This window comes from Paralichthys olivaceus, chromosome 11 (genome assembly GCF_024713975.1).
Source record: "Paralichthys olivaceus isolate ysfri-2021 chromosome 11, ASM2471397v2, whole genome shotgun sequence".
NCBI lineage: Eukaryota > Metazoa > Chordata > Actinopteri > Pleuronectiformes > Paralichthyidae > Paralichthys > Paralichthys olivaceus.
In genome coordinates this window covers 16,887,642-16,912,672 of record NC_091103.1, presented here as the reverse complement: position 1 = coordinate 16,912,672, position 25,031 = coordinate 16,887,642, and the positions used below count along the sequence as shown (strand labels likewise).

The following is a 25,031-nucleotide window of genomic DNA, read 5'->3' as shown; positions in this document are numbered from 1 at the left end:
GGTGTCACCACTGTGCCCTATGATGTCATATCATTTCCAGGTCTGCTGTTTTTCTCCATGTGATGCATTCCTCCAGCCACTCTCTGACACTGCAGCTGCATCAACCACAGATGAAGGTGCACTCATGCATCCAAAGCAGCTAGTGTGTGGTTGAATTTCAGGCATCGATCAGGAAAGAAATCCTTTAAATTCTAAAAAACAAAATGTGATTCATGAAGAGACATTTCCACTTGACACAAGCTGTGTGTGTGCAGATAATACAAATACACACAAATGCACAGTCCACTGCTGTGGATGTCAGTTCAGCCGCCAGTCAAACAGCCATCAAGATGCCAGCCAGTTACCTAGCAACCTCTCCTCACTTCCATGGCGATGCTATTAAAAGCAGCAACAAAGAAAACAGTTGGGGAAAAAATAACATGGGATGACGGGCCTCAAAATGAAAGTGAGGAAGAGAGAAGGAGAGGTGTTAAAGAGCCAGCAGCAAGGATTCGCACACACACACGCACGCACGCACGCACGCACGCTCGCACGCACGCACACACACACACAGAGGAGTATTTTTCTTCTGTGCTTTAGCCTGGACGACTCTCTCACATGCTTATCACCTTTCTCAGTAACAGTTTTTCCACCACACTTCCTTCTATCAGTCAGATCTTTCCTCTTTTTCCTTTAGGTTTGAAAATATGGAAATGTATGTCAGACAGTGCTGACGTCTGAATCTCAAAATGCTGTTTTAATATTCAGGGAGTGATAGGAATAAGGAGAGGTGACAGACGGAAGGGAAGGAGGATAAATAGGAAAGGATACAGACTGTGTGCGTGTGCGTGTGTGTTACTTTTGAAGTTAACAGCTCTCCAGATTGCCTGCCAGTTGGTGCATCCTCAGATCTACAGACTGACTTCCTTCACTCCCTCAATGAATCTCCGTCAGATCATTTCATTGTTTCATGGTTTCAAAATGACCCCGACATTAAATATATCATAAAGAAAAGTGACACAGTTGATGAATAAAGTATTCAAGGGTGAACCCATGTCGGATAAAGACATTGAAAAATGTAATGCCGTTAAGATCAGTGAGCTTTGTCAAGTCAGTTATTGTTGCTTATCTCAGTGTGGGTTTGTTGACTCTACATTTATGACAAAACTGAGCACATGGATTTGGAAATGGAGGAGGAAAGATGCTTTTTTGGAGCTTCACTTAGTAAAGTAAAGTTTCCCAGACTCACTGTGGAGGGTTGAAACATATATTCAAATTGGTACAGTAGAACTGGAGATTACATCTTTTATTTTAATTATACACGTACATCTTCATTAACAAAACCTGGCGCCTACATTACCCACAATTCACTTCTTTCCAACTCCACACAAACCATTTTTTTATTCTTATCAAATCTATAGCTTCCATCTGGAGCCATCAAAAACTTTTCTTCTCCACATAAGCAAAAGCTGCAATCAAGAGTGTGATGAGAAAAATCGTCAGAGAAACTCGTGGTTAAAATGACGTAAAGTTGTGACCACACAACAACAACAACAACAACAACAACAACAACAACAACAACTCTCCGGTTTGTTTGAAACTTTATTCATAATCTTTATTTACCAATCAATAGTGCATTCCCGGGCTAGCAGTTCAGTAAAACCAGTGTCATTACACCTGGTGGATGTTTGGATGTTGAATGGAAAAAAAAGAAAGGCCTCATAGGGAGCGAGGCGAGACTAAAGCGCGGTCATAGCCTTGACGTCCCCAGCTTCATGTTTTTTTTTATTATATATATATATTTTGTCTCCATCAACACAGAAACAAACAGGATGGAGGCCAGCGGCTGTGAGGAGCAGCTCTGCGCTCTGGTACCAGTTCCTCAGAGTTCTCGTCCACTCCTGCATTTTACTGCGTCTTTTACTGTGCAGAAACAGACGCTAGGGGGTCAAAGGTCATTCAGATGGGGAAGGGTAGTGGGTCGGGGTTGGGAAGGTTCAAAGGGCATTGCACGTACTCTGAGCTGATTTTGGATCCCTCAACAAAAAGGGACGTCAACAGAAATACCAACAAATACAGACACAGTCACGAAGCAGCTCTGTGGGAGAAAGCTGCGGTAAAATTCTCTTTTCTACCTCTTGAATTTCTTTTCCGCTGATAAATTAATTCAGTAAAGTAAAGCTTTTCACAACCATAAAACGTTGCTTTTTTCTTGTATTTTTTGTACAATTGTATCATATATTCACAAAAAACTACTTTGACATTTGACAAACATTCACCTCAAATGACATCAACATAAAAAGAAGCAGAAAATAACACAGCCTGTAGTTCTACTTTTTTCCGTTTCTTTTTTGTTGTGCTTTTTGTTTCTTTTTCAAAGCTACACTGACGCAGAGATCGGGCGTCTCTATCTCTATGTGCACAGACAGCGAGTTGTCAGATTACGCTCACAATAACAGCCTGCCGCTCAGTCGCCTCTGCCATTAATCAAACAGAATCAAATGAATCAAACAGCCTGAGATGAACCTGCTCAGCTATAGTTATCTCTGGAACGCTCGTTGGCGCACGTCGAGCCAGAATGACTTTGCACAGTGAGACAGAAACAAGATGGCGGACTGGTGCCATGGAGAGAGCACCACGGGAGGAGACCTATCCCAGAGGAGCCATCGGGTGAGTAGACTGAGCTCAGGCAGCCATGGAGACGGAGCCTGCAGGTGCCGCTCCTCTCTGTTGTTTGTTGATTTATCTCCTCTGGGAAAACCATGCAGGTCCAGAGAGAGACACAGAGAGATGTCAGAGAACAGAGGCACGTCAGGAGAGAGGATGGCTCCTGCGTCTGAGGCTTGAGTTCTGTTATATAATTGGTTATTATTGTAATGGGAAATGTCCAACAAATATATTTTTTTATCAAGCAAAAACAGCAAGATAACTCAAAGCAATAGCTCAACTTGTTTCCAGTCTTTATGCTGTGCAAAGTCAATCCTCTCCACAGACACAGTGGTATCAATCCTTTTATTCTAACTCTCTGCAAGAAAGTAAATCATTTTATTTCCAGAATTGTCCTTTAAGAAAATATCATCATGTTCCTTCACAGCCATGAAGCAGGAAATAGGATTTATATAGTTATTATATTATTAATAGTTACATTTTATAATGGTGATACACTTTATGGCTAGAACTACGTGGACGTCCTCGTTTGCACGACAAATATAATGAAATAAATTCATCCGTGCCGACATGAGTAACACCTTTTCTTTTTGTTGTGTCTGCTGGGAACATATCCACGGCTTTGTCTGAAATCACTGTAATGTACTATATACTGCACTACATTTCCTCTCATCATTTTATTTGCATCTGAAATCAGAATATGATATTCATAAACTATTTACCCTCAATAATTTCTAAAATGGTAATGATTCACAATAACAATTTACTGCTCAATATAGAGAAATTCTCAAGATTCTATTACAATGGGGGGAACCAGGGCGTGAATTCAATAACAGCTCAATGATTAATGTGGGAACAGTAATAAAAGAAGGAATCCAAAAGTTTGTGAGCCGCTGTTTTAGACAACGGCGTGCTATCATGTATCGTACGTGTGTGGAACCACCTGCCCTGACCTCAACCACATCCAAAACCTTGATGAACTGGAATATCGACTGGGATCCAGGGCCCAACATACAACTGATCTAGTGGCTGAATTGAAGTTTGGGTAATGAGATGTTCAGCTACCACATCGAGGGGCTCGTCCACTAACCAGGAGGTCGGGGTTCGATCCCTGGCTCCTCCAGTCCACATGCCGAAGAGTACAGTGAACCCCAATTTACCGGCAGCGTGTGAATGTGGCTTGTACTGTAAAGCTCTTTGAGTGGTCGATAAAACTAGAATAGCTCTATATAAATAAAGTTCATTAACATACACTGAGGGTTTAATGTTCACATACTTTTAGCCATATAGTGTATGATGATAAATAAGCTCTAAACCCTTCTGTGTATCTCCACTGCAGCTGACAGTGGCCTACTTCTCCCTCCACTGGAGCGATTCTGTATCATGCAGGTCTCTTCGACACATGGTGCCGTCTCTCCAGAGACCCATTGACACACTTAGGTCTCTGTTTCCCTCCCAGCAGGTCACTGGAAAAAAAGTAAGGAGGGGAAATCTTTTACTCCAACTCTCTCTGATTTCCTCCTCCGGCTCTGTTTGAATTTATTCTCACGGTGACCTGAATTTATTAAATATCCTCCTTTTTTTTTAGATATATGTGTTATATCTAGATACCTTATTCTACTGCTTTGTCACCACTTTCTGTGTATGAGCACATCACTTAGTGGCAGCATGCCATGTCAGAAAGCAATAGAGCAGATGTAATCCCCTCCCTAACATCTGAAGTAACTCCCTGGAGCCAAACGTTACATGCAGGAGGTGGGCTTGCACACGGGAAAGAGGAAATTGGGATTCGTGGAATCAGAGACAAGGGGAATTCAGGTCATGCTTTCACAAAGTATCAGTCCAACAGCAGAACAGGGCGGGCAGAGCTCAGCTCGAAGTAAAGCTAATAGAAAAGCAATGTCTGCATTATCAATGATTCAGCTTCACAAATTTACAAGAGAAGCGCCAGCAAATCATCTGCTAGTCATGGATATCCACAAACCGTATTATCGGTATAGTGTCTAATGCTTGTGTGTTACTGCGTCTGTCTGTCTGTTTCCAAACACTGGTAATTTATCTATCCACACACAGTAAACTGAAAGAGGAAGAAATCTCAAATGGCCCACTCTTGTTGAAGTGCACTATAAGCTGAGTGCTCCGTGATGGAGGTTGGGACTGTCGGGACAGAAGCGTGTGATTGTTTCCCTGCACTAACGCCGCCCAGAGTCTCCTCGGCGTGTTGTCGGTGTCTGGGAAGCTTCAGTATTAGCGATAAAAGGTCGGACCTCGGTTTAGAAGAAAGTGTTTCTTGCCGTGAACCGTTAAAAGAGTGGATCTCCATCTAAGCCAATGGCAGGTTGATGGAACACCGATCCCATTGGCTATTTTCCATTGTGACATCATTGACGAGAGAAAAGAGGGGGGAAGGAGGAGGGAGGGAGTCTCAACAACATCAACAACGACACATGACCCAGGAGGGGACAACAGATTCAAGACACACCAGTTTCCACAATAGCACACCTTACCAATTAGGTACTACTGAGTATGATGAACACTGAAAGCAAATGATAAAAACCTTAGAGACGGATTACAAACACTTGAATTAGCCCTTGAATTGAAACAACAGTCCAGAAAGTGAGATACATGGCATCCAAGAGAGACAAGTCAGACATAAGAGTGATATATTAAGCACAGAGGAAGGCTCTTTCTCTACTCATTGAAAGATTTCTAGTCTGTCCCACAGTCTGGGTATAAGGGCCCGATGGAGCCCTGTTGGGGTAGAGGATGTACAATCAAACTGGGCTATGGTCTTGATATGTGTCACACACACCCCCTCACTGTCCCCCGTCATGTGTCGAACTGCCTCCACACACACTCCTGCCCTCCTCCCGGTGTGGTCGACCCTGATTTTCTCCTCAAAATTTCCAGATAAGGAGAGAGAGAGAGAAGGCCATGAGAAAAAGAGCAAGAGAGCAGAGACAAAATGCATTTTAGGTTTTTAAAACATTTACTAAATCACGCAAATGTCCATTATTCGTATGTGTTGAAGCTCCCTTTTCAGTCCACCGCGATGACTGTTTCAAATGAGTATAATACAGCATTTTCCTTGTTTTGTTTTTTCGTTGATATTTTTTTTTTTACGTTTGCTTGACCGTCTGCGTCTAAGGGAATAGGAACCACAGCACCTGAGGGAGAAAAAGGGAGAAGGGGAGGGAAGAGACGATGAAGGAGATGTGCCGCAGACAGCTCTTGATATGTCTCCCGCTTCCTTTAATCGCTGGCAGGTGATTGGGTCGTTCTCTTCCGTCTGTGGGCTGTGCTGCTGTCAGGAGTCGATTGAGGAGGCGGAGAGAGGGAGGGTCGATCCGGGACTGTTCGTAGGGTCAGAGGTGGGAGGGTCAGGAGGGTGAAAAGGTCGAGGGTTAGCCCTGGGTCTCTTTGCCGCTCTCTCGATCCCGCTGTCCGCTCTTGCTCATCTTCATCTCTGTCAGCTGGATATACCGAAGCACGTTGGTGTCTGCGATGGATGTGAGGCAGAAAGTAAAAGATTTTTATTGAGATTGATGTAATGTCATTTACTAATGCAGCGAAATTAAACCATCTTTCATGTTAGAAAAAGAAAGGCACAAAGGTTATGAACATAGACCTTAAAGAGGAAAAACATCACGACTCCCTAAAAATGAAGCCAAAATGTCTTGATCACCCCCTGGTGGCTGGCTGCTGTAGAGGTCATATACTCCACCTCCTTTGTGTTAGTGCATGAGACAAAACTAAAAAGCCAAAATACAAGTCAAATACGTTTTTCGTCAAAGATGGTTTCAGTCCATGTGGATAGATGAAGAGAGGTATCATCCAGCTTTATTTCCAGTCTATGGTTTTGACAGAGCTAAAATGTGACACAGGTTTACACAAGTTAAAGTGTCATTTTACTTTTCTCCATTAACGTTTCAGAAAATACCAAATAAAGAGTTTTAATGAAATCAGACTTTTTGAGTTATTTAAATGTGGGTCCCAGTTTTGTTTGTATATTATGAGCACTCTCAGATGTTTTCTCTTTTATGTGACCGTATTTAAATATCCTCACCTGTGGGTTCGCGGTTCTTGGCGTCACGCAGGTAACGTAGGGCACATTCGTAGTCACCCAGGTGATAGAAGGCGATGCCGGCTCGGTACATGGCCTTGAAGTGGTCTCTCTGGTGGCTCAGCACTTTCAGACAGTACTCCTTCACTCTCTCGTAGTTTACCAGCTCGGACTGCAACAGACACGCTGCAGAGAGGAGGAGAGGGAACAGGTCAGTTGTTTCTAGGACTAAACTTTAATGGTTTATTTACAGGTTGCATGTCTTTCCTGCGTCTGCGTGGGATATTACCGGGTACTGCGGTTTCCTCCCACAGTCCAAAGACATGCAGAGTGGGGTTTGGTTAATTTGAGACCAAAAGAGGTTAAGCAGTATAATGAATGGATGGTTCATTTAAAATATTTCCCTAATTTTGTACAGACAAACACCTCAAGTCTCTTTAAGTGAAGTTTAAACAACAACTAGATCCTGTGAGCGAAAAACAGACACAATATTTGCTGACTTCTCATTCTGTCTTTTAATAGAGCCACCGTGAAATTTAGCTTCCACAGTAGTTCCTCAGGATGGCAGTGAGCGGACTATTAATAGACAACACTAATGTCCCACAGAGAAGACAAAAAAAAGTTGTGCCAGCAGTAATGTCTCTACACGCTGCTGTTGAACTTGTTTGATAAAATATGAGAATGGGGAGAAAATGAGCTGGCGAGTGACAAAGTGAATAACCCTCCTGACATGGCAGATGTGTTGTAAGAGCTGAGGGCAGCAGAGGACAATGGAGGAAAAGAAGGGCAGGAGAGGAGGATGCAGAGATGAACACACACCCACACCGACACACGCGCACACACACAGCTTTTAAAAGCCTGCTAATGTCTCAGATATCTGATCAATCTGATCCTCTGACAATCACAGCACTCAAGGTTTTGCCTCCACCTTGTTTCTCTTCATCCCCCCCGTAACTCCTTTGCTCCCTGCCAGTGTTCTTAATTTATCTAAAGAGAAATCAAAAACAGTTTCCCTTCCGCTGTTATATCTCCTCCAGCACGCCGACCCAATCCCACCCCAACCCTTTTCTCTCTGATCCCACTCCCTCCCTGTCACAGTCCTCCAGCTCTCTCTCCTCCTCGTCTGCCCTTGACACACAGACGGCATTATGATCAACATGAGTCAGGGAACGTTTGCTAGGAGGCAGAGTGAGTCAGGGGTAAGAGATGGCAATGGGGAGTGAGAGAGGGGGCAGGGGGGTGGAGAATGAGTGTGTACGGGAGGATGAGGGGTGAAGGGGAGGACAGCTATGAAAGACTGTAGGGCGAGGAGAGGGGGTGTGGTAGTTTGGAGTGGTCCTCTACCCCCAGTGTGTGTGTGTGTGTGTGTGTGTGTGTGTGTGTGTGAGGCTGAGGAAGAGGGACAGCTTTGACAAAAAGTGAATGCAGTGAGAAGTGGTTAAGGACCAATAATTTAATCAGATGAGCAGGACTAATGGAGCTTTGTCTCTCTCTCCCACCCACTCTCTCTCTCTCTCTCTCCCGCTCTCTCTCTCTCTCCCGCTCTCTCTCTCACACACCCAGACCTTGCCTATCAACTACACAAGTGCAAAGCACTGAATAATTCATCATGGACATCAGGGGACGAACCAATTCAATAACAATCAGTGTACTTTGGTATTTAGTGGCCGAAGTTGCAAATGTGTGTGTGTGTTTTGTGTGTGTGTGTGTGTGTGTGTGTGGTGGGTTACTGCCTCGAGACTTTGCATGTGATTATAAAAGCAGTGGGGCTCTGGAAATGAATAATATTATCATGAAAATGCAAAGATTTAAAAGATAATTTCATTCTGTTATGGTTTAGCCAGACTATACCTGCACTACTTTATTTACATAGATGTTTTATAAATGGACTATTTGAGTAATGCATTTATAATTTGCCGTTTTTCCTCCTAAATAAGTTTGACAACTATATAATCGTATATAATCTGTTGCCCAAACGACTTCTTGGTTAATTTAGTGAGGAAAATTTGGATAATGTTGATGGTTGTGACACACAAACTCTGTAAATTAATTCTAATAGACAAAAATTATTGCTTAAAGCTCCCTCTTTTTTTGAATGAACTTGTTTATCGTAAAAGAAGAAAAACAATACTAACTGTAAATATCTAGAATAATAGTAATAGTAAGAACAAAAATAAGCCTGTGACTGTTTTCTGTGAAGCTGGTGACTCAGCACAGAGCAGGGAGGTCGAAGTCATTTCACGTTTTTAGTGATCGTAAGTCTGCTCAGCCCCGAACGCTGGGAATCACCTCGGATGCCCTCTACCTCTTCTACACACCTCTCTGCAGACTCCACTTGTCTATTTGTTTTCACACACACACACACACACACACACACACACACACACACACACACACACACACACACACACACACACACACACACACACACACACTCTCAAAAACTCACACTCACGCACACACTCACACACCCATCCATTATCGCCCTCCAGCAGTAGACATGAGCCGAGCTTTCAGAGGATTCAGTTACAGTCCATAACGGGCTAATGGCTGACGCGGTTCACTGAGACTCAGACATGCGATACACATGATACACAGCATACACAGTCATCGATGACACAGACAAAGGCACAAACACAGTTACGCAGGGGACAGCAAACACACAAGTGGGGGTAATTAGAGTTGGAAGATTCAACCAGGCACAGATGCTCAACACATACAAACACAGAATCGGTAATGGACAACATGAAACTTTATTTGAGGTGATGTTTAAAAGATGCGTGACTGCACAAAATATACACAAACACGCACACAAAGGCAGCGTGCACAAGTGATGACTGGCCGGCCGCACCCTGCTGGACCATTAGGCAGATGGATGGCACGCCAGAGGGAATGTAGAGTGTGGTGAGATGCATTAAGGGTGTGATAATGGCAGGATCATCAGAGCAGGCCAGGATACAGACAGACAGAGGCACAGTAAAAACAACGCTGGAGCCGTGGGGGCCCATTCACTGAGGGACGCGGCAGGGTTTCTGTTTGTGTCCTGTCTTAAAAGAGTGATCAGGAGCTGGTTTGGGAAATGTTTAACATAAGTAAAACAGAGAAAAGAGTCAGTTAGGGTTTTTTTGCGATATTTGTGTGTTAACCAGAACTACAGTCAATTTCAAATCTTCACTGCAACTGTTCACAAAAAATCTTTAATTACAAATAGTCCACGTTTAACCTTTAAAAGAAAATCTTAACATAACTGGATGTTGGAATATGACACAGCCAGGGACTCAAACATTGAAGTGCTCTTAGATTTCTATAACAAATAGCTTGGACCAGCTTCGTATCACCAGGAATTATGTTGTCCATTCTGCTGTAGAGCTCCAGCCAGTGTCAATGTTCAGTTCCAGCACAGGAAGTACTAACGTGTCTTCTGTGCAAAGAGACAGACAGTACAACTGAGAATGTGGTGGATGGGTAATGTAGTACAGCAGATTGTCATGGGGACAGATCTCTCATTAATGTTCTGGTTTTTATTTAACTGTGAAGCAACTGTGATCTCATCAAAGTGTGTTTGTTTTAACTACAATCTTTTCTAACTGTAACCAAACCACCATGAAAACAGAATTAATACATTAGTATTTTACATTGAATGTAATTCTAGGTTTTTCGCAAAATAGTCCAATATCAGTGCTGTCGTTGACTGTACGAACTGATCGGTTAATCCTCAGAAAATTAATCTTGGTAATTGAATAATATTTTCAGTCATTCTTCAAGCAAAAACTGCTAAACATGAATTGACTCCTCATTTTCAATATGAGGATTTTGTTTTAGAAGAAACTTGGACTCTGGTTAATTATAATGGATGTTTTTACTCTATTTTAATGACTTTTGGACAAATAATGATAATTAAGGACACAGGCCGTCACATCCATTTTGTGTGTCCACGATCAGTTTTTCTGAAACCCTGCCAGTTGCTGGGCTTCTGATCCGACCCTGAATCTCTCTATGAAATGTAATTCCACTTTGAAACTGATTTTTGTTTTGATTAAAGATGCAGTAGTCCCACAGCTTTTCCATGAACATGTGAGATGAGAGAGCACGACTAATGAGATGTGAAACTGCACAAAGGACACAAAGTGGGGATAGATGTGTCTGATTGGCCTTCGTCTGAGGACGGGCACAGAAGTATAATCTGGGGCCTTTATGATGCTGCGACATTGGCTTTGTGCGTGCGCCCATTTAGTGTCAGTGTCATGGGTTTTCAAGAAGGGGCCGATGCAGAGAAAAATCAGGAAACCGGAAAAATCAGAGCAGAGAGTATGTATCTGAGAATGAATTTGAATTTCTAAGAAAGCCCAACAGGTGCAAAGGCAGCTGTCAAGTGTGAGTGTGTGTTCATGTGTGTGCGCGTCTCAGTCGACTTGAATGTGGAATCAGAGGTGCGGAGAATGGGAGTGGTTAACACATGCTCAGGAACCCCACTGGTTTGCCTGAAGCATCATGTCTGAAAGAACAGAGCCTGCACAGAGACTTGCTTTCATTTAGCAGACTATGAGGAATAAAAGGGAGGAAGGAAAGAGAGGCCGGGGGCAAGGGAGGACAGAGACGGAGACGACACTGACAAAATAAAATGCAGGAACAGCCGAGGAAAACTGAATTTCTGAGGTGACGATGACAAGAGAAGTCAAAACTAAGGGGAAGAAGCAGACAGCGAGCAGGGGAAGTGTGAAAATACTCTTTCCTCTTTTTCTAATCTTCCATGCTGCATCTTTTTTTCACCCTGGAGTCTATTTCTTTCCCTACATCATTATCTCCCCTCTGGACCCATGACCATCCCCTGTCTTCACATCAGGTGCAACGCCATGATCCGGCTAATTTAAAGCCACTCGTGACGCTGGTGATTAGTCTGCTGTCCATCACCTTGTAATTAGTTCTGCAGGCAGATAATGGCAGATGGAGAGTCCCATCGCTCTCACTCATGCTCAAACACGAGACTCACACTCCTCACACGTCCCTACAACAGCATCCATCTATGACACGCGTCCTCCGTTTCTTCCCAGACTTTATCTTCTGAGCACAGGCCGCCCTGCCCTCCTCTCAGCTTTCCCCGTATCTCCTGTCTCTACTCTACAGATGTCATTCTCCTGCAACAGACTTCTTTACAGACACAGAATGAAACATGGTGAAATCCCATCACACATCTCGGAGCAAAATCGGATCCAAACCTGCTGACGTCACAGCTCTCGGGCCTCTCCGGTCCCACTAAGACTAGGGCCACCCAAAGCGCTTTTTGTGAATGCCTTTCACTTTACTTTTACAGTTTGCTATAATCAAAGGGGCTTGTCTCCACTAACATGACACAGCATTCACACTACCTTCACCAGCCACCACCTGCATTCTCAGCCGCTTTGTTTCAACTGTAAATCCACTTTTATCGTCTCACCCTTGCACCATTTGTCTTGCTTGTATCTTAATTTCATAGAGGCTTTAATGATGACACCGCATTCAGGTTTTAAATTTCCTCTTCTGGCATCAGTAAAGTTTGTCATAAAGATGTTATCGTATTTTATCTGTTTCAGGAGGCAGGAGAGGATGAGTGGACAAGTTTGTTATCTTACATCACCAAATATGTGACATAGGAAATATAAAATGTGCTCTTCTTTCTTAGAGGAAATACTCATTCAACTGTAATTTATTATGACACAGCGGTAATAAAAAGCTCATTTCGTCCAGAGGAGCTCTTCCATTGTGTCACAGGGGGAGAAGACTAAGCTCCATATGATGTTAGAAAACCCTCATAATTACTCACTCTCATTGCTCATGTTTGACTATGTGCATCTCCTCTGAGGGAAAACCAAAGCACCGGGACAAGATAGTGAGATCCACCTCACACATCTCAGGCTAAATAACTAACATACAACATGTTGTTGGTTTAATCAACACAAAACCCAAAGTGCAAAAATGGCATGTTAAGTTTACATTGGGGATGTTTGTTAATGATGAACTTTGCTGGGAGGCATTTTTTATTTCCATCAGACAGAGTGAGACTAATGGTTTCCCGTTAGCTTGTTGGCTGCTGACTGTAGCTTCACTTGAATTAAAGTATTACCTATCCTCTCAGGCAGAAAGTGAATTAGCATATTTTTCCAAATGAAACTACTGATTCTATTCCTCCCTATGTGTTGCTTATTTAACCTCACAGCCTTCATCTTGTCACCCCTGTAACCCCCCCGACTCCACTGGTCATGCCTGGAAACTGCTGGTTCGTATGGATTACCCATAGACTATTTATAATCTCTGGGATTATCCAGTGTTCAGTTGTGGCTCAGGAGGTAGAGCAGGGTGTACACTAACTAGAAGGTTGATGGTTCAATGCCTGGTATTGCCTCTTGCCTGTACTGGCAGTGTGAGTGATATAGCCCACAGAAGTGCTGTACATGTGAATAGATGAATCCAACTTGTAGTGTTAATTGCTTTGGATCGTTGCTAAGACGTTTTCTAGTTTTAGCAACGATCCAAAGCAATTTACACTCTATATATATTCAGTCCATTTATTCTTTTATAGTTATTATTTACTGTACGGTCTTCAGTCAGACAGCATGCTGAGTGTTTCCATCTTTTACCACACACCCTTGTCCTCATGCATCACAAAGGTCCTGGCTGTGCCCATCTTATACCTTCCTCTCTCAATTTCCACCCTCCTGCACTGATCTGCTCTCCTAAAATAGTCGCTGATTCAGGATTAATGCTCATCTACTTAAATATTTATACAAGTGAGGAAGCTATCTCCTCAACGACTTTGCCGAAGATGAAATCATTTATTGCTCTCCCTTGCACTTCACAGTTTCAAGAACTTGGGCAGAGCAATTTCCTCTCTTCTGTAATATACAGTAAGCCTGTATTTGGGCCTTTGTGGGGTTTTCTTTAGAACTCTAACGAAATGAAGAGCAGTTCACAATGTTATGATTATATTATTACAACTGATGATTTATTTTATATCCTTAAGAGCCTGAGGGACAAATGAGGAACCAGTACTATTACCTAATTCTCCTGAGTAAAAACAGACATTCAAATAGTATTTAAGTGCAGTTTAATAAAACCTAAGAGGGACTTCTATCAAGGTTATATCTGCACTTGAACTCCTTGACAGGGATATAATTTTGTTGTGGCCCTTAGCTAGGCCATTATTTGATTGGGGATGTCAACTGTGGACACTGGGCAGACTCGTGCCTTCAGCTCAGCAGATCATTGGCTTCTGTCCCCTGCTGCTGTCAAACACATTGCTTTTAAAACCTAACCACACACGCTAAAGTCAAATATTGTCAAGTAAAATTCAGGCTGTTTGCTAATATTGATCCACTTCTGTCTCTGGGTAATCTACTGTATGTACAGTTGATTTGATGAACATGCTCTGTGCATTATAGCAGCGATAAGATAGATGGGAGTGTTTGGACGGGTCAACAGTAAGTGCTGCCAAATAGTTTGGCTGAGAATTTCATGGAGTCAGCCTTAATCTGCGAGCTAGAAGAGCTCCCCACTAACTACCTCAAACAAATGAATGGCTAAAGAATGAGATTTCCTCATCTCTTAAACTGTCACAGCCATGTGTTGGCAGCCAGTCATATTTAGAAAATTCGGAAAGCTGAAGAACACACAGTATGGAGAGCATCCAGCAGCAGAGAACATGGACCAGAGCTTATTCAATACAACAAAGCAATATATATATATATATATATATATATATATATATATATATATATATCCTGACATATGAACATGACTTGTAAATCTATCTAAAGTAATCTATCTATCTATCTAAATGATGAGATGAATAATTGAGGCAGGCAAAGACACCATATCTTTGTCTAAGTACATTGTAACATTAAATTTATACAATTAATACATGACATTAACATTAATGTGACACTTTTTATATACAAGTATTAATTTAATCCATTGTTAAAATACAATTTAGCATTTCAATTATCACTTTAGATTCGAAAAAATGGAACTCTTGCTTCATAATTTAATCTTCTTGACTGAGTTTCACCCTCGGAGGTGGCTCAGCAAAACAGGCTCTTCTTAATCTTAATCTACGTTTTCGTCACATACAGGGATGAGTTTTCACCTTCAACCCTGGCCAGGACATGTAATGGAGCATTCAGTGTCAGGCTGACTAAGGGAAAGGAAGCTCAAAATAGCGACCAACATGCCCTTTTTATCAGCACGGAGCTGTAGGGATAAATATAAATAGCCAATTGATTTACTAGGCTCTGTCCGCTGGAGCGCGCGGCGTTAGATATGCCCAAATAGCTTTAGCAAATTCTCATTACTGATCTGGCTTATAGAGGATGACTTTTCTGCATTTCTCCATCATACTTTTTCTCTCGCTCTCTCTAAGGGTATCTGTCTCAGTATTCTCTCGTCTTTCAACTGCAGACTTGAAAAAAGTCTTGAAGGCAACTTTCAGTTTATTCATTATTTACAGTCAGTCCACATCCACAGGTATTAACCTGGTTTGGTATCTTAGCAGTTTAATTGATTTTTAAGTTCAGAAATTCTTTAGAACAACTCTTTCAAAAAAAGATGTTATTTGATATTTTATTTGTTATTTGAAGTCAGACAACTTGAATTTTGTATCTTGTGGTCTCATTTATCCTGATATCTTGTACAAATAAACTGAACTATATTTAGGTGAAACTTTTAGTTTGTTAGCATGTTAACATAAACTACTTCAGTGAACATATCAAATAGTGAACCTGCTAAAACACGTTAGCGTGGTCATTATATTATAGCCACCTGACATCAGCCTTTAGCTTAAAGCTCTCCCTCTCCACCTCTCCCTGGCTCCCTGTCTGTCTCCTCTCCTCCCTTTCTTCCTGCAGATGACTGAATCTTATTTACTGTTTTGACAGGAGTCATCTGGGCCTGTCAGGGCTGTGATATAAATCAGTTTGGTCTGGATTGGATTTCTCAGCATTGTCTCCTCCACAATGAAAAGAAAACTACAAATGCAGCTCTGAGAGCCCTCCCTTAAACAGCATTTTCCTCCTCTCATTCCCTCCTTGTCACTCTCCTTTACAGCCGTACCCTCCCTCCTCTGTCGTATAATCCCCTCATATTTAAGAGTTCTGTCCGGTTTCTCTCGCTGCCTTGATTTTACTCCCTCCCCCCATTTCAGCCTCTGCATCTTTTCTAGTGACTCACCCCTTCCCCCATCCTCCAGACCTCTCCCTCTCTCTTGGCTGTGAGGTTATTCAGAGGGCTGGTATTGGGAGGACAGTACAGTGTGAGTGGTACAGTAGAGGGAGTGCTGGTCGTACCCCCAACAGCAACACCACGCCATCTGCAGCTCTGGCACACAACGTTTTCACGCCACCAATAGCAGACGTGCACGCACAGAGGGGGAGGTAAAAAAAACGAACCTCCCCCCTATCCTCCCTCCGTCTCATCCTCACATGGCATCTCTTTTTCCTACAAAGCTCAGTGCATTTCTTACAGAAAAACCAACTTCCTTTCCCAGCTGCTTATTAAACCCTGCCTTCTCCTGGTCGTAACCCCTCTATCTTATATCTATTCTTCTGCCCATCTCCTTTCCTCCCCTCACTGCCCTTCTTCCTCTATCTCATGCGCTCCACCATGTTCCCTGGTGAAGGCGCTGGCAGGAGATGAAAAGGATTTTTTTCTGTTTTGTGAGTGATTGTTCACCAGGATTGGGTAAGTGAGGACTGGTGAAATCGCTCCGCCTCTGGTGTTGCACTGACGCAGGCTCAGCAGCTTCTATCTGAAGCAAGACTGGGCTTTAAGGCTGTGATGTGGTAAATGTTATGATGGTTCTGTGACAGAGGAAGGACTTTTACCATTGGTAACAGATGTTGATGTCAGCAGCAGGCTCTTTAAATGTCCATTTAGAGCCGGTAATCGTATGTCACGGTTCATAACTTCATTGATGGCCTCGGTCAGATGTCGCTGAGACTCTCAATACAGGACTCGTGTCAGGACATAAACACATTTACGTGACAATATGAGGCAACTTGAAATGATGTGATTTTTTAATAACTCTGGAGAGATGGGTCATAATGATTTTGTTGCTGCAATCAGGGCAAAATCAAGTCACTAAACAGGTAAGGAAACAATTCGATCTTGTTATACATCATGTAAGCTACTAGAGTGAGGTTGAAACACCCGTAGGTGTTGAGTAGGCGCAGGCACAGACTATTATTTGACAATTTTATATGTAGAGTCCCCAGGGGTTAGGTAACAAATTTCCTTTTCATTTATTTGAAAGGGACAATGCTCATTAATCAACAGCAAAATCACATGTAAAGAGTTAGCTCAACAGGCTTATATTCACCTGTTGTCCCTGACTTGCTATAGGCAACCGATCCAAGCAATATATAGACACTCATATCAGATAGGTACAATGCATGTTACAATAAGTAACAACACAACATATGAGACAAAGCACAGCAAGTCAAAACCAACAAAGACAAAGAGCAGACACGCAGCAAACGTCAGTGGGCAGTCAGAAGTCTAATGTGCACATATCTGATTATGGATATGCCATTTCTTCAGCTGACCAGTAAAAGAACAATTAGTATTTACTTCTCTTATCTGCATTGGCATCAGATTCCAAATTAATGATTTCATTTGTAAATTGAATGGGTTGGGGTAAGGGTTAGGATAAGGTCTGGATATTGTCTTGACCCTGGTGATCGTGCTGTTCTCTTAGAAAAAGTGCTGCCCATAGGTGCACTGTATGAATGTGTGTGTGAGTGGCTGTACTGTAAAGTGCTTTGAGTGGTCATCAAGATAACGCTATATAAATGCAGAACATTTACAAGTATCTCCTAGGTTAAATGGCAGGATCCTTTCACCTCCTGGCAGGATACAAGGTAAGTGAAAATAGGGTTAGGGTTACAGGCAGGGTTAGGGGTCCAATGGCCGCCTGACTGCAGTTCTGATCAGCTCTTAAGTGCATTTTAGTCTTTTTCAGGTGTTTGTTTTGGAAATATCACTGACTGCTCTCATCGCACAGACACAGTGAACTGGTGAACATAGTAAAACAACAAAATCTAAATAGAGTGAACTGTTATTTTACCCCGAACCATTTGCTATTAAATGCAACACTTCAACCAAGATAGAAGATATATTCAGATATATATGAAGATATATTCACTTCTTTCCTGTGATTGCAAATAAGCACATTGGCAGAAATGAAATCTGATCGTTCTCACTGGTTAAATCATGAGTTTGTGTGTAAGGTAGGTCAGCAACAGATTATCTTCTGTAACATGACAGTTAATTTAATCTCAAAAACTATATATCAGAATATATATATATATGCAACATGCAACTTCACCAATAGATGTCACTAAATTCTACAAACTGAGCCTTTAACAAATTTGGTCACAGCCATGAGTGGGTGGAAATTGCTGGATCATCAGCATCAGTATGGAGAGTGGAGCTGCTGAATAAAAAGGTGGATGGTGTTACGAAACAAACAGTAGCACTCATCCCCTCCTGCTGTGTCTCTCCCAAGGCCACGACTTATGACTCATTCACAGACCGAGCGAGTCAGGGGGAACAAAGTGAGATTTCAAGCAAAGATCAAAATGAGCGGAATCACAAGGTCCCGCTCCCTTTTTTTATTCCCTGTACACTGTACAGCTTCTAAACTGCTTAGTATGAAATCTGTCTGAATGTGCAGTTTTAGAAAAGTGCTGCTGCTGTTGTCCAAAGTGCTGCCTCACGATCAATATCAAGAAAAAGAGCAGAGCAAAAAACCACAGTATCATCTGTTATTTCTGCGTTTGTGCTGGTGAAGGTGGGTGGATGGGTGAGGCGGACAGGCAGGGAGTCTGCCTCTGGCCAACATGTTGCAAAACAGTGAGCTGCAACAACACTGTCAGTCGTGAAGGTGGTGGTGGTGGTGTAACCCATTTAGATAAAGCCTTGCAGGGACACAGAGAAGGGCTGTCTCCATAACAAGGCCACAAAATGGGACGTTCATCATCCATCGTTTCACCGTTTGACACATTCAGGTGATGTTACTTTGTGCCAGTACTTATTCTTCTATTAACTTCCCTACTTTATATTAAAAACTTACATTTTCTCTGTTTCCATCATTTGTGATTTTCATTTAAACATGTTTTCTCTCTGTTCTGTTCGTATCTTCCTTTCAAATTTCTTCTCCACTTACATCGAAAATGCCCCTCCACATTTTAAAAGTTGCTGTAACCGACACAAGACATAAACAAAAGAAGTGAATCTAGCGTAAGTCCTGCATAATCAATGTTAATATAAACATACTCTCAGCAAAATGTATTTAATGAGCACATAATGAAGAAAAATGGAAATAGTGAGTCTAAACATAATACAAAACATTAATGGATCATTAAGCGTAAGTTTGTTTTACTACTGAGGTAGTTGCTGGTAGATGCTATAGTTTAATCTGGGACTGCAATGTACATTTCCTGAATTTGCCAACTTTCTTAAATTATTGTTTATCAATTTTGTCAATAAAATCTCAGAGAATACTGAAACATGCCAGTAATAATTTGCCACAGCCCAAGTTTATTATCATGGATGACAAACATAAGAAAAACACAAGATTCTAAAATTTGTTTCATATTTTAGCTTGAAATTGATAAATATCTATTTGGAATGTTGCCACTGTAGTTAAAGCCAAAGGTGTATTACATATATTATCATGTGTTTTGTTATGAAATATTCAAGTGCAATTACCTCAAAGTTGTATTTAAGTAAAGTAATTATAAATGCATGTATTATGTCGCCCACTACAAAGCAAACAAATGAAAAAGCTTCATCATCACAACACAGTCAAGACGATAAGAAAACACTCAAGTGCAAACACACAATGCTCAATCAACAAGGGGTATGAAAAGAAAGACGCACACACACTTACTCTCACAAGTGTCTGTGATGCTGCTTGTTGCTCTCCCAACATACATCAGAGCCACAGACAACCGACCAATCAAACCTCCGCTCCTCACTCATAACCACGGTGCCCAAACGTCTGCCCAGCAGATCCCTGGGTGACCAGGTGGAGCTGCACAACAAAGACCTGCAGCCGGATCACAACACACCTAACATGATCATCTAAAATCTTTCTTTAAATATTAACGGCCATTAGGTCAGTGACTCGGATTTTAGGTAATTAATGAAAACTGTCTTCAAGACAAGACTTTGAATATGATATAAAATGTCTATTAGGAGGGGGAGGGGATTAAGCAAAACTAATTAAGATATGGAGAGATGGAATGGGAGATTATCACAGCATCATTTACTGTATGAACTGTAAATACAGAATATTATGATGCTTTTATTTGTCTTTTGTTGAAAAGACCTTGATCTAATTAGACTACCTGGTTATATACTGTATATATACTTAAGTATGAAGGTAAAACACAACAGTTTATCTATCACAGTGAGTCAAAGGGTTTTTTGTGCTTTGGTAGAACTAATTGCTAGAATTCTCCGCAGAAATTCAAAGCTGTGGTAAAGATTTGGGAATTTACTAGCTTAGATTCTTATCCATCAATCAGTCAATCTGATACTGATTGGATTTTGTTTTGTTCTTTTAGTTTACTGTACTTTGTGCTGTATTCTCTCAAATATTTGGGATTTAGGCCAAGTTTAATTTGTATTATTCATTTGGGCTCAAAAGATGTGAACTAAAATATCTTTTAATTAGTTTTGTTACAACATGGTTACCTGAACAACAACAACCTGAAGACTAAGTTGAGTCTGCCAAGTTAGAAAGGCTTTCTATATTTTTGTCATTGACATAATGCTGCAAGAACAAATTCTATTTAGAATGTGTACCGTGCCAGTATTGGTGGAGTACAAATACTCCAAATGTACATTAATCCATAATGGTCTCCAATAAATGTGCAGTTTGTGTTGTGTGAGTCATTTTGATTTTAGACGCTGAAATGAAAAACAAAACTATATATTTGTGATACACATTTTCAGGGTCAGAGACAGACGGACCTATTGTTTGCTCGTGTGTTCACTGAAATTGCTGACGTTGTTTTGAATGATGCTAGCAACAGGAGTAAAGGCTCACGTAACACCGTCGTCCATGTGAGCACAGTCACTGAAGAGTCAGGTTTAAGAGAGGTTTCTTTGTGTGTGTACATGTGTGTGAGTGCGCATGTGCACACGCTCTTGCTGGAAGCAGCAGCGAGCGGCGGGTATGAGCAGTATTAATACAACAGCAGGGAAAAGGCCCAGTCATGGTTGCCATGGTAAATATGGCCCCCTGTCGCGTGCTAGCGGTCCCTTACTCCCCCTCCTCCCCCCTCTGCTGCTTTCCACTGCTTCTCCTCCATACTGGTTTTTCCCCTAATACCAATCTGACTTATTTCTCTGCTCCTGAATTTTTTTTTCTTTTTTACCATATCTGCTCCCTCCTTCCTCTTCCTTCCCTACTTCCCCCCTTCTTTCTCCCTTATTTCACTCCCCCTTCCCCCAATTTTTTGCCTTCCCTCCCCCATCTTTTCTACACGCCACAGTGGCCTCCCTGCAGGCTCCAGACAGGCTCAGAAATGCTGCACAGAACGAGTCGACCTTCAGTGCAGCGCCTGGCCCTTCAGCAAGACACAACATCACTACTGCCCCCATCGTGCCACACTCGTAACCCAAAAATCTCAGAGTTCACATAGGTAGCTGTGTGACATAACTACTGTAGTGCCTGCATGCACCATACATCATCATCATCATCATCATCATGTTCCTCCTCTGGATGTAAACATACATCACAATCTGAGCTCATGCTATGACCATAAGATTTTACAGCTGAGTAAAGACCATAAATATTTATCAGTTTTACAATAACTTAAACAATAATGTCTGTTTTTATTACTACAGTAAATACATTTTTGTGGTATAAATGTGATAATTATAAATTTCTCTCTGATTACTCTGAAATACTTGTGATGTTAAGTGAAAATGAAGCTTTACTTCCCATCTTAATGAACAGTACGTGAATGTGGTGCATATCTAAGATAAACAGCAGGTCTTATTACCTCAACCCTGTGTCATGACATAATAAATAGAAATGTTCATCCTTGACCTCGGAAGATGTTGTTGGGCCCCTGGCTCATTATTTCCCCTGACACCCAGAAACCAATCAGCTTGCATAAATGACTGATTCATTGTTGAGCTGAGTGACAGAAACTAATTGGCGACAAGTCTTAGGACTTACTAATCATGTCTTTTTTAAATATAGAAATTGACTTATTTGCTATTTCGCCCTATTTTGTGTGACAGTGAACACAACATCTTTGTGTTTCTGATAGATAGAACAAGCTGTTGTAAACTTGGGCTTCAGGAGAATAAAGATTTTTCCACCTAATTGACACTGAGCACCAAATCGATTGAAAAAAATAATTGTCCAACCTAGTGGAAATGATAAATACTGTTTGTATTAGCTGCAGCGTTACAGTTTATTGACAAATAGAAAGAATTTGAGGCAATAATAGGACACTTGATGATTTTGGTGGTCCTTTTAAACTATTGGTTGATTACTCGATAAGTCATTCAACCCTTTCCACAATGTTTCAAGCACAAATGCAACCATGTGGTTTTATAGCTTTATTCATTTGTTCAGTTTGTTTTATCAATTTAAAATCTTTAGTTGGTCAGATAAAACATGATGTTTTTGTGATTAATTGTGGTGATTTGCTCTTCACAATTAAAGATTGAGCACAAATCTATCCCCAGCAAAAAAATTGTTTACGGCAGTCAGTCTTTTCTAACACAAAGTATCTGCAGAGTGGGGCCAGCAGACAGAACCTTACATCACCCTTTTTGGCTGCTGACGTTACAACACACAACAGTCTTGGCTCAGACATAATGAAAATTTATTTATTTCACATTTCATGACTCTTTTGTCCCTTAGTTTATTTTTGTTATGTATTATCTTAGTCTCAAACTTGCACAGCAGTGGGCAAAGCTTTCACTTGAAAGAATCAGTAAATGACTGGAAATGTGTGCATTGAAGAAACCCAATGAGAGGCTGTGGGAGAGCCTGGAATAGGCATGGCAAAAACAAGATGTGCTCATTTCATTTGTGACATTTCTCTCATGTCTGGCCTCACTATAGGCTACATGATGCTCTAATGTGGTCAGTGCAATGTCTCCCCTCATGAAATCTGCAGATCTATCTCTACGTCTCTTGCAGATTGTTGTTCCACCTGCCTCTGAGCTCTAGCACCTGCAGGAACGGTCTACCGTGAGCCCGGCGAACCGGAACGAACCGTGTCAGCAGCACCAGGGCTCCAGAGGTGTGGGTGTTTATGGTGGGGGTGCACACCGAGTATGCGGCTCACCTGTCAAGCTGTCGTAGCACTCGATCTCGGTGCTCTCCACGGCTCTCCGCTGCTCCTCGGTCAGCTTGGCGGCGGCTTGGCTCAGCAGGTTGACCTCGGAGCACGTCGTCCCGTCCACGACGTGCACCCCCTTCAGCTGCAGCAGCGCCCGGTGGTACTTGCCTATCGCCTCCCGGAATTTCTTCTCCTTGTAGCAGCGGTGACCCTCCACCTTGAAGTCGATGGCTTTCTGGATCTTCGCCTCCATCTCCATCTCAGCCGAGCCGGCTCGGTGCCCAGCGCCGCCTGCTCCGTCTCCCCCCGCGGCGGCTGCTGCCAGGCTCCGGCCGCCGGTCTCCGGGTAGCTCTTCAGGCTCTTTATCTGGTGCTGCTTCGCCTCCATGTCTCTCAGTGAAAGCGCCTGGAGTGGACCATGGTGCTCGGGCACGAAGGTGTGTTTCGTCGGGGAGGACCGGAGCAGCGTGCTGTGCATAAAGGATGGAGGGACGGAGCGGCGAGCACGGCGGGGCAGGCAGCGGCGGCACCGGGTAGACGACGAGCCTCGAGAAAACGGCTCCGGGAAGATCTCCGGTCCGAAGCCCGTGCTTTAAGAACGACTATAAAATAAAAGTGAGGGATATTAGTGGTTATAAACAGGTAAACAAGGTTTGAGGAGCGGACAGAAACATGCTGAGTCTCCTCATCATCACAAGCAGCAGAGGAGGAGGAGGAGGAGGAGGAGGAAGAAACAGACTGCTCGCGCTGCTCGTCTCGCGGAGGGATGCTGGGTGGATTTCTATGGCAGCGGCAGCCTCCGAGGCACGCGCAGCATCAGCACCACACACATAGCCCCCCCTGACTGCAAAGCATTGTGGGAAAGAAAAGAGAAGTCGTGAGGCGTTGCTGCAGTCCAGATTTTAAAATCGCAAAAACACGACAAATCACACACACGCAGGAATGTCAGGAAACAACTGGAAACCACGTCATTCCTTAATCCATTAAAAGTAAACAAACAGGTGGATTACAAGTTGTACTTTTGTTCACATAAATACAAAGATTTGCACATGTATTAGTCTATAAAACAGATTTCTCCCTGACGTCAGCAATATAGTTCCCTTCGGTCACTACATTTTAAAACATAGCTGCAGCTTCACTGAATAACCTCAGGCCTGTGAGAGATGACGTCACTCCCGCTCTTTGTAAGTCAGTCCTCATCGCGACATTAAAAAAAAGAATCGGACTTTTTCAGGCTGTGATTCAGCTCTGACTTCAGCTGGTGTTCACATTACAGACTTCAGATGAGTTGAGGAGGTCTTTAGCTGAGGATGGAGGCGGACAGCAGGAGGCTGCAGGGACAAGAGCAGGAGGAGAGAGAGGGCGTCCTCGTGAGGACAGAGCGTCAATTACACCGTTTAGAAAGTGCACTCATCTACTCACCACTATGCCGACGGAAGGGTGGGTCAACTCCAAAAGTGTTTTCTGGACACACTTTTGGAGTTTTTAGGGGTAAACAGTGTTGCAGACAAATCCTATACAATTGAAGTAAATGGTGAACACTTCACTGGCTATTTAGTGTACATAATGATTATTAAAGTAAAGCAGGCTAAATGAAGATGTTGAATAATTGTGGTGGAGTTAAAAGTACAACTCCCTTAGAAATGATAAACAGTGGGAAGAAAAATGAAAGTCACATGAAAAGACAAGTATATCATATTTGTATTTAAATACAGTTCTTGAGTAAATATACTCTACCTTCCACCACTATGACCATTTCTTCACTGATTATGAATTCTTCTCTCCATTCTCTCAGGTCGCCGCTTCATTTCCCTTTAAAAGCTTTAAAAGATTTAAAAGCAGCACACACATGCACAGACTGGTGCCTGACACAAGCTTGTTCCATGAGAAGTCGTCCTGGGTGAGTCTTCATTGCCACCTCCAACTAGCACACAAATAAATCTTCACTATAAACGCTGGTGTTGGAGAACAGCCTAACA

The 25,031-nt window shown here is 42.3% G+C and overlaps 1 protein-coding gene across 1 annotated transcript; it reads right to left on the bottom strand.

The window, feature by feature from the left end:
- Positions 1 to 1,270: 1,270 nt before the first annotated feature.
- On the bottom strand, positions 1,271 to 24,760 carry ttc9b (tetratricopeptide repeat domain 9B). The gene is made up of 3 exons (XM_020087902.2): positions 23,059 to 24,760; positions 6,713 to 6,895; positions 1,271 to 6,145 (listed from the first exon to the last, which is right to left on the bottom strand). Exons 1-3 carry the CDS (start codon positions 23,528 to 23,530, stop codon positions 6,051 to 6,053), a joined length of 750 nt encoding a protein of 249 aa, XP_019943461.1. The 5' UTR covers positions 23,531 to 24,760; the 3' UTR covers positions 1,271 to 6,050.
- Between the last annotated feature and the right edge of the window lie 271 nt (positions 24,761 to 25,031).

What these genes read in the sequence shown, in the direction of transcription:
- ttc9b (XM_020087902.2), bottom strand. Translation starts at nt 23,530, where the DNA reads ATGCACAGCACGCTGCTCCGGTCCTCCCCGACGAAACACACCTTCGTG. An exon ending in GTGCTACGACAGCTTGACAG is followed by an intron (nt 6,896 to 23,058) that starts GTGAGCCGCATA and finishes TCCTCTCTGCAG; the next exon opens with CGTGTCTGTTGCAGTCCGAG. An exon ending in CAAGAACCGCGAACCCACAG is followed by an intron (nt 6,146 to 6,712) that starts GTGAGGATATTT and finishes CATCCATCGCAG; the next exon opens with ACACCAACGTGCTTCGGTAT.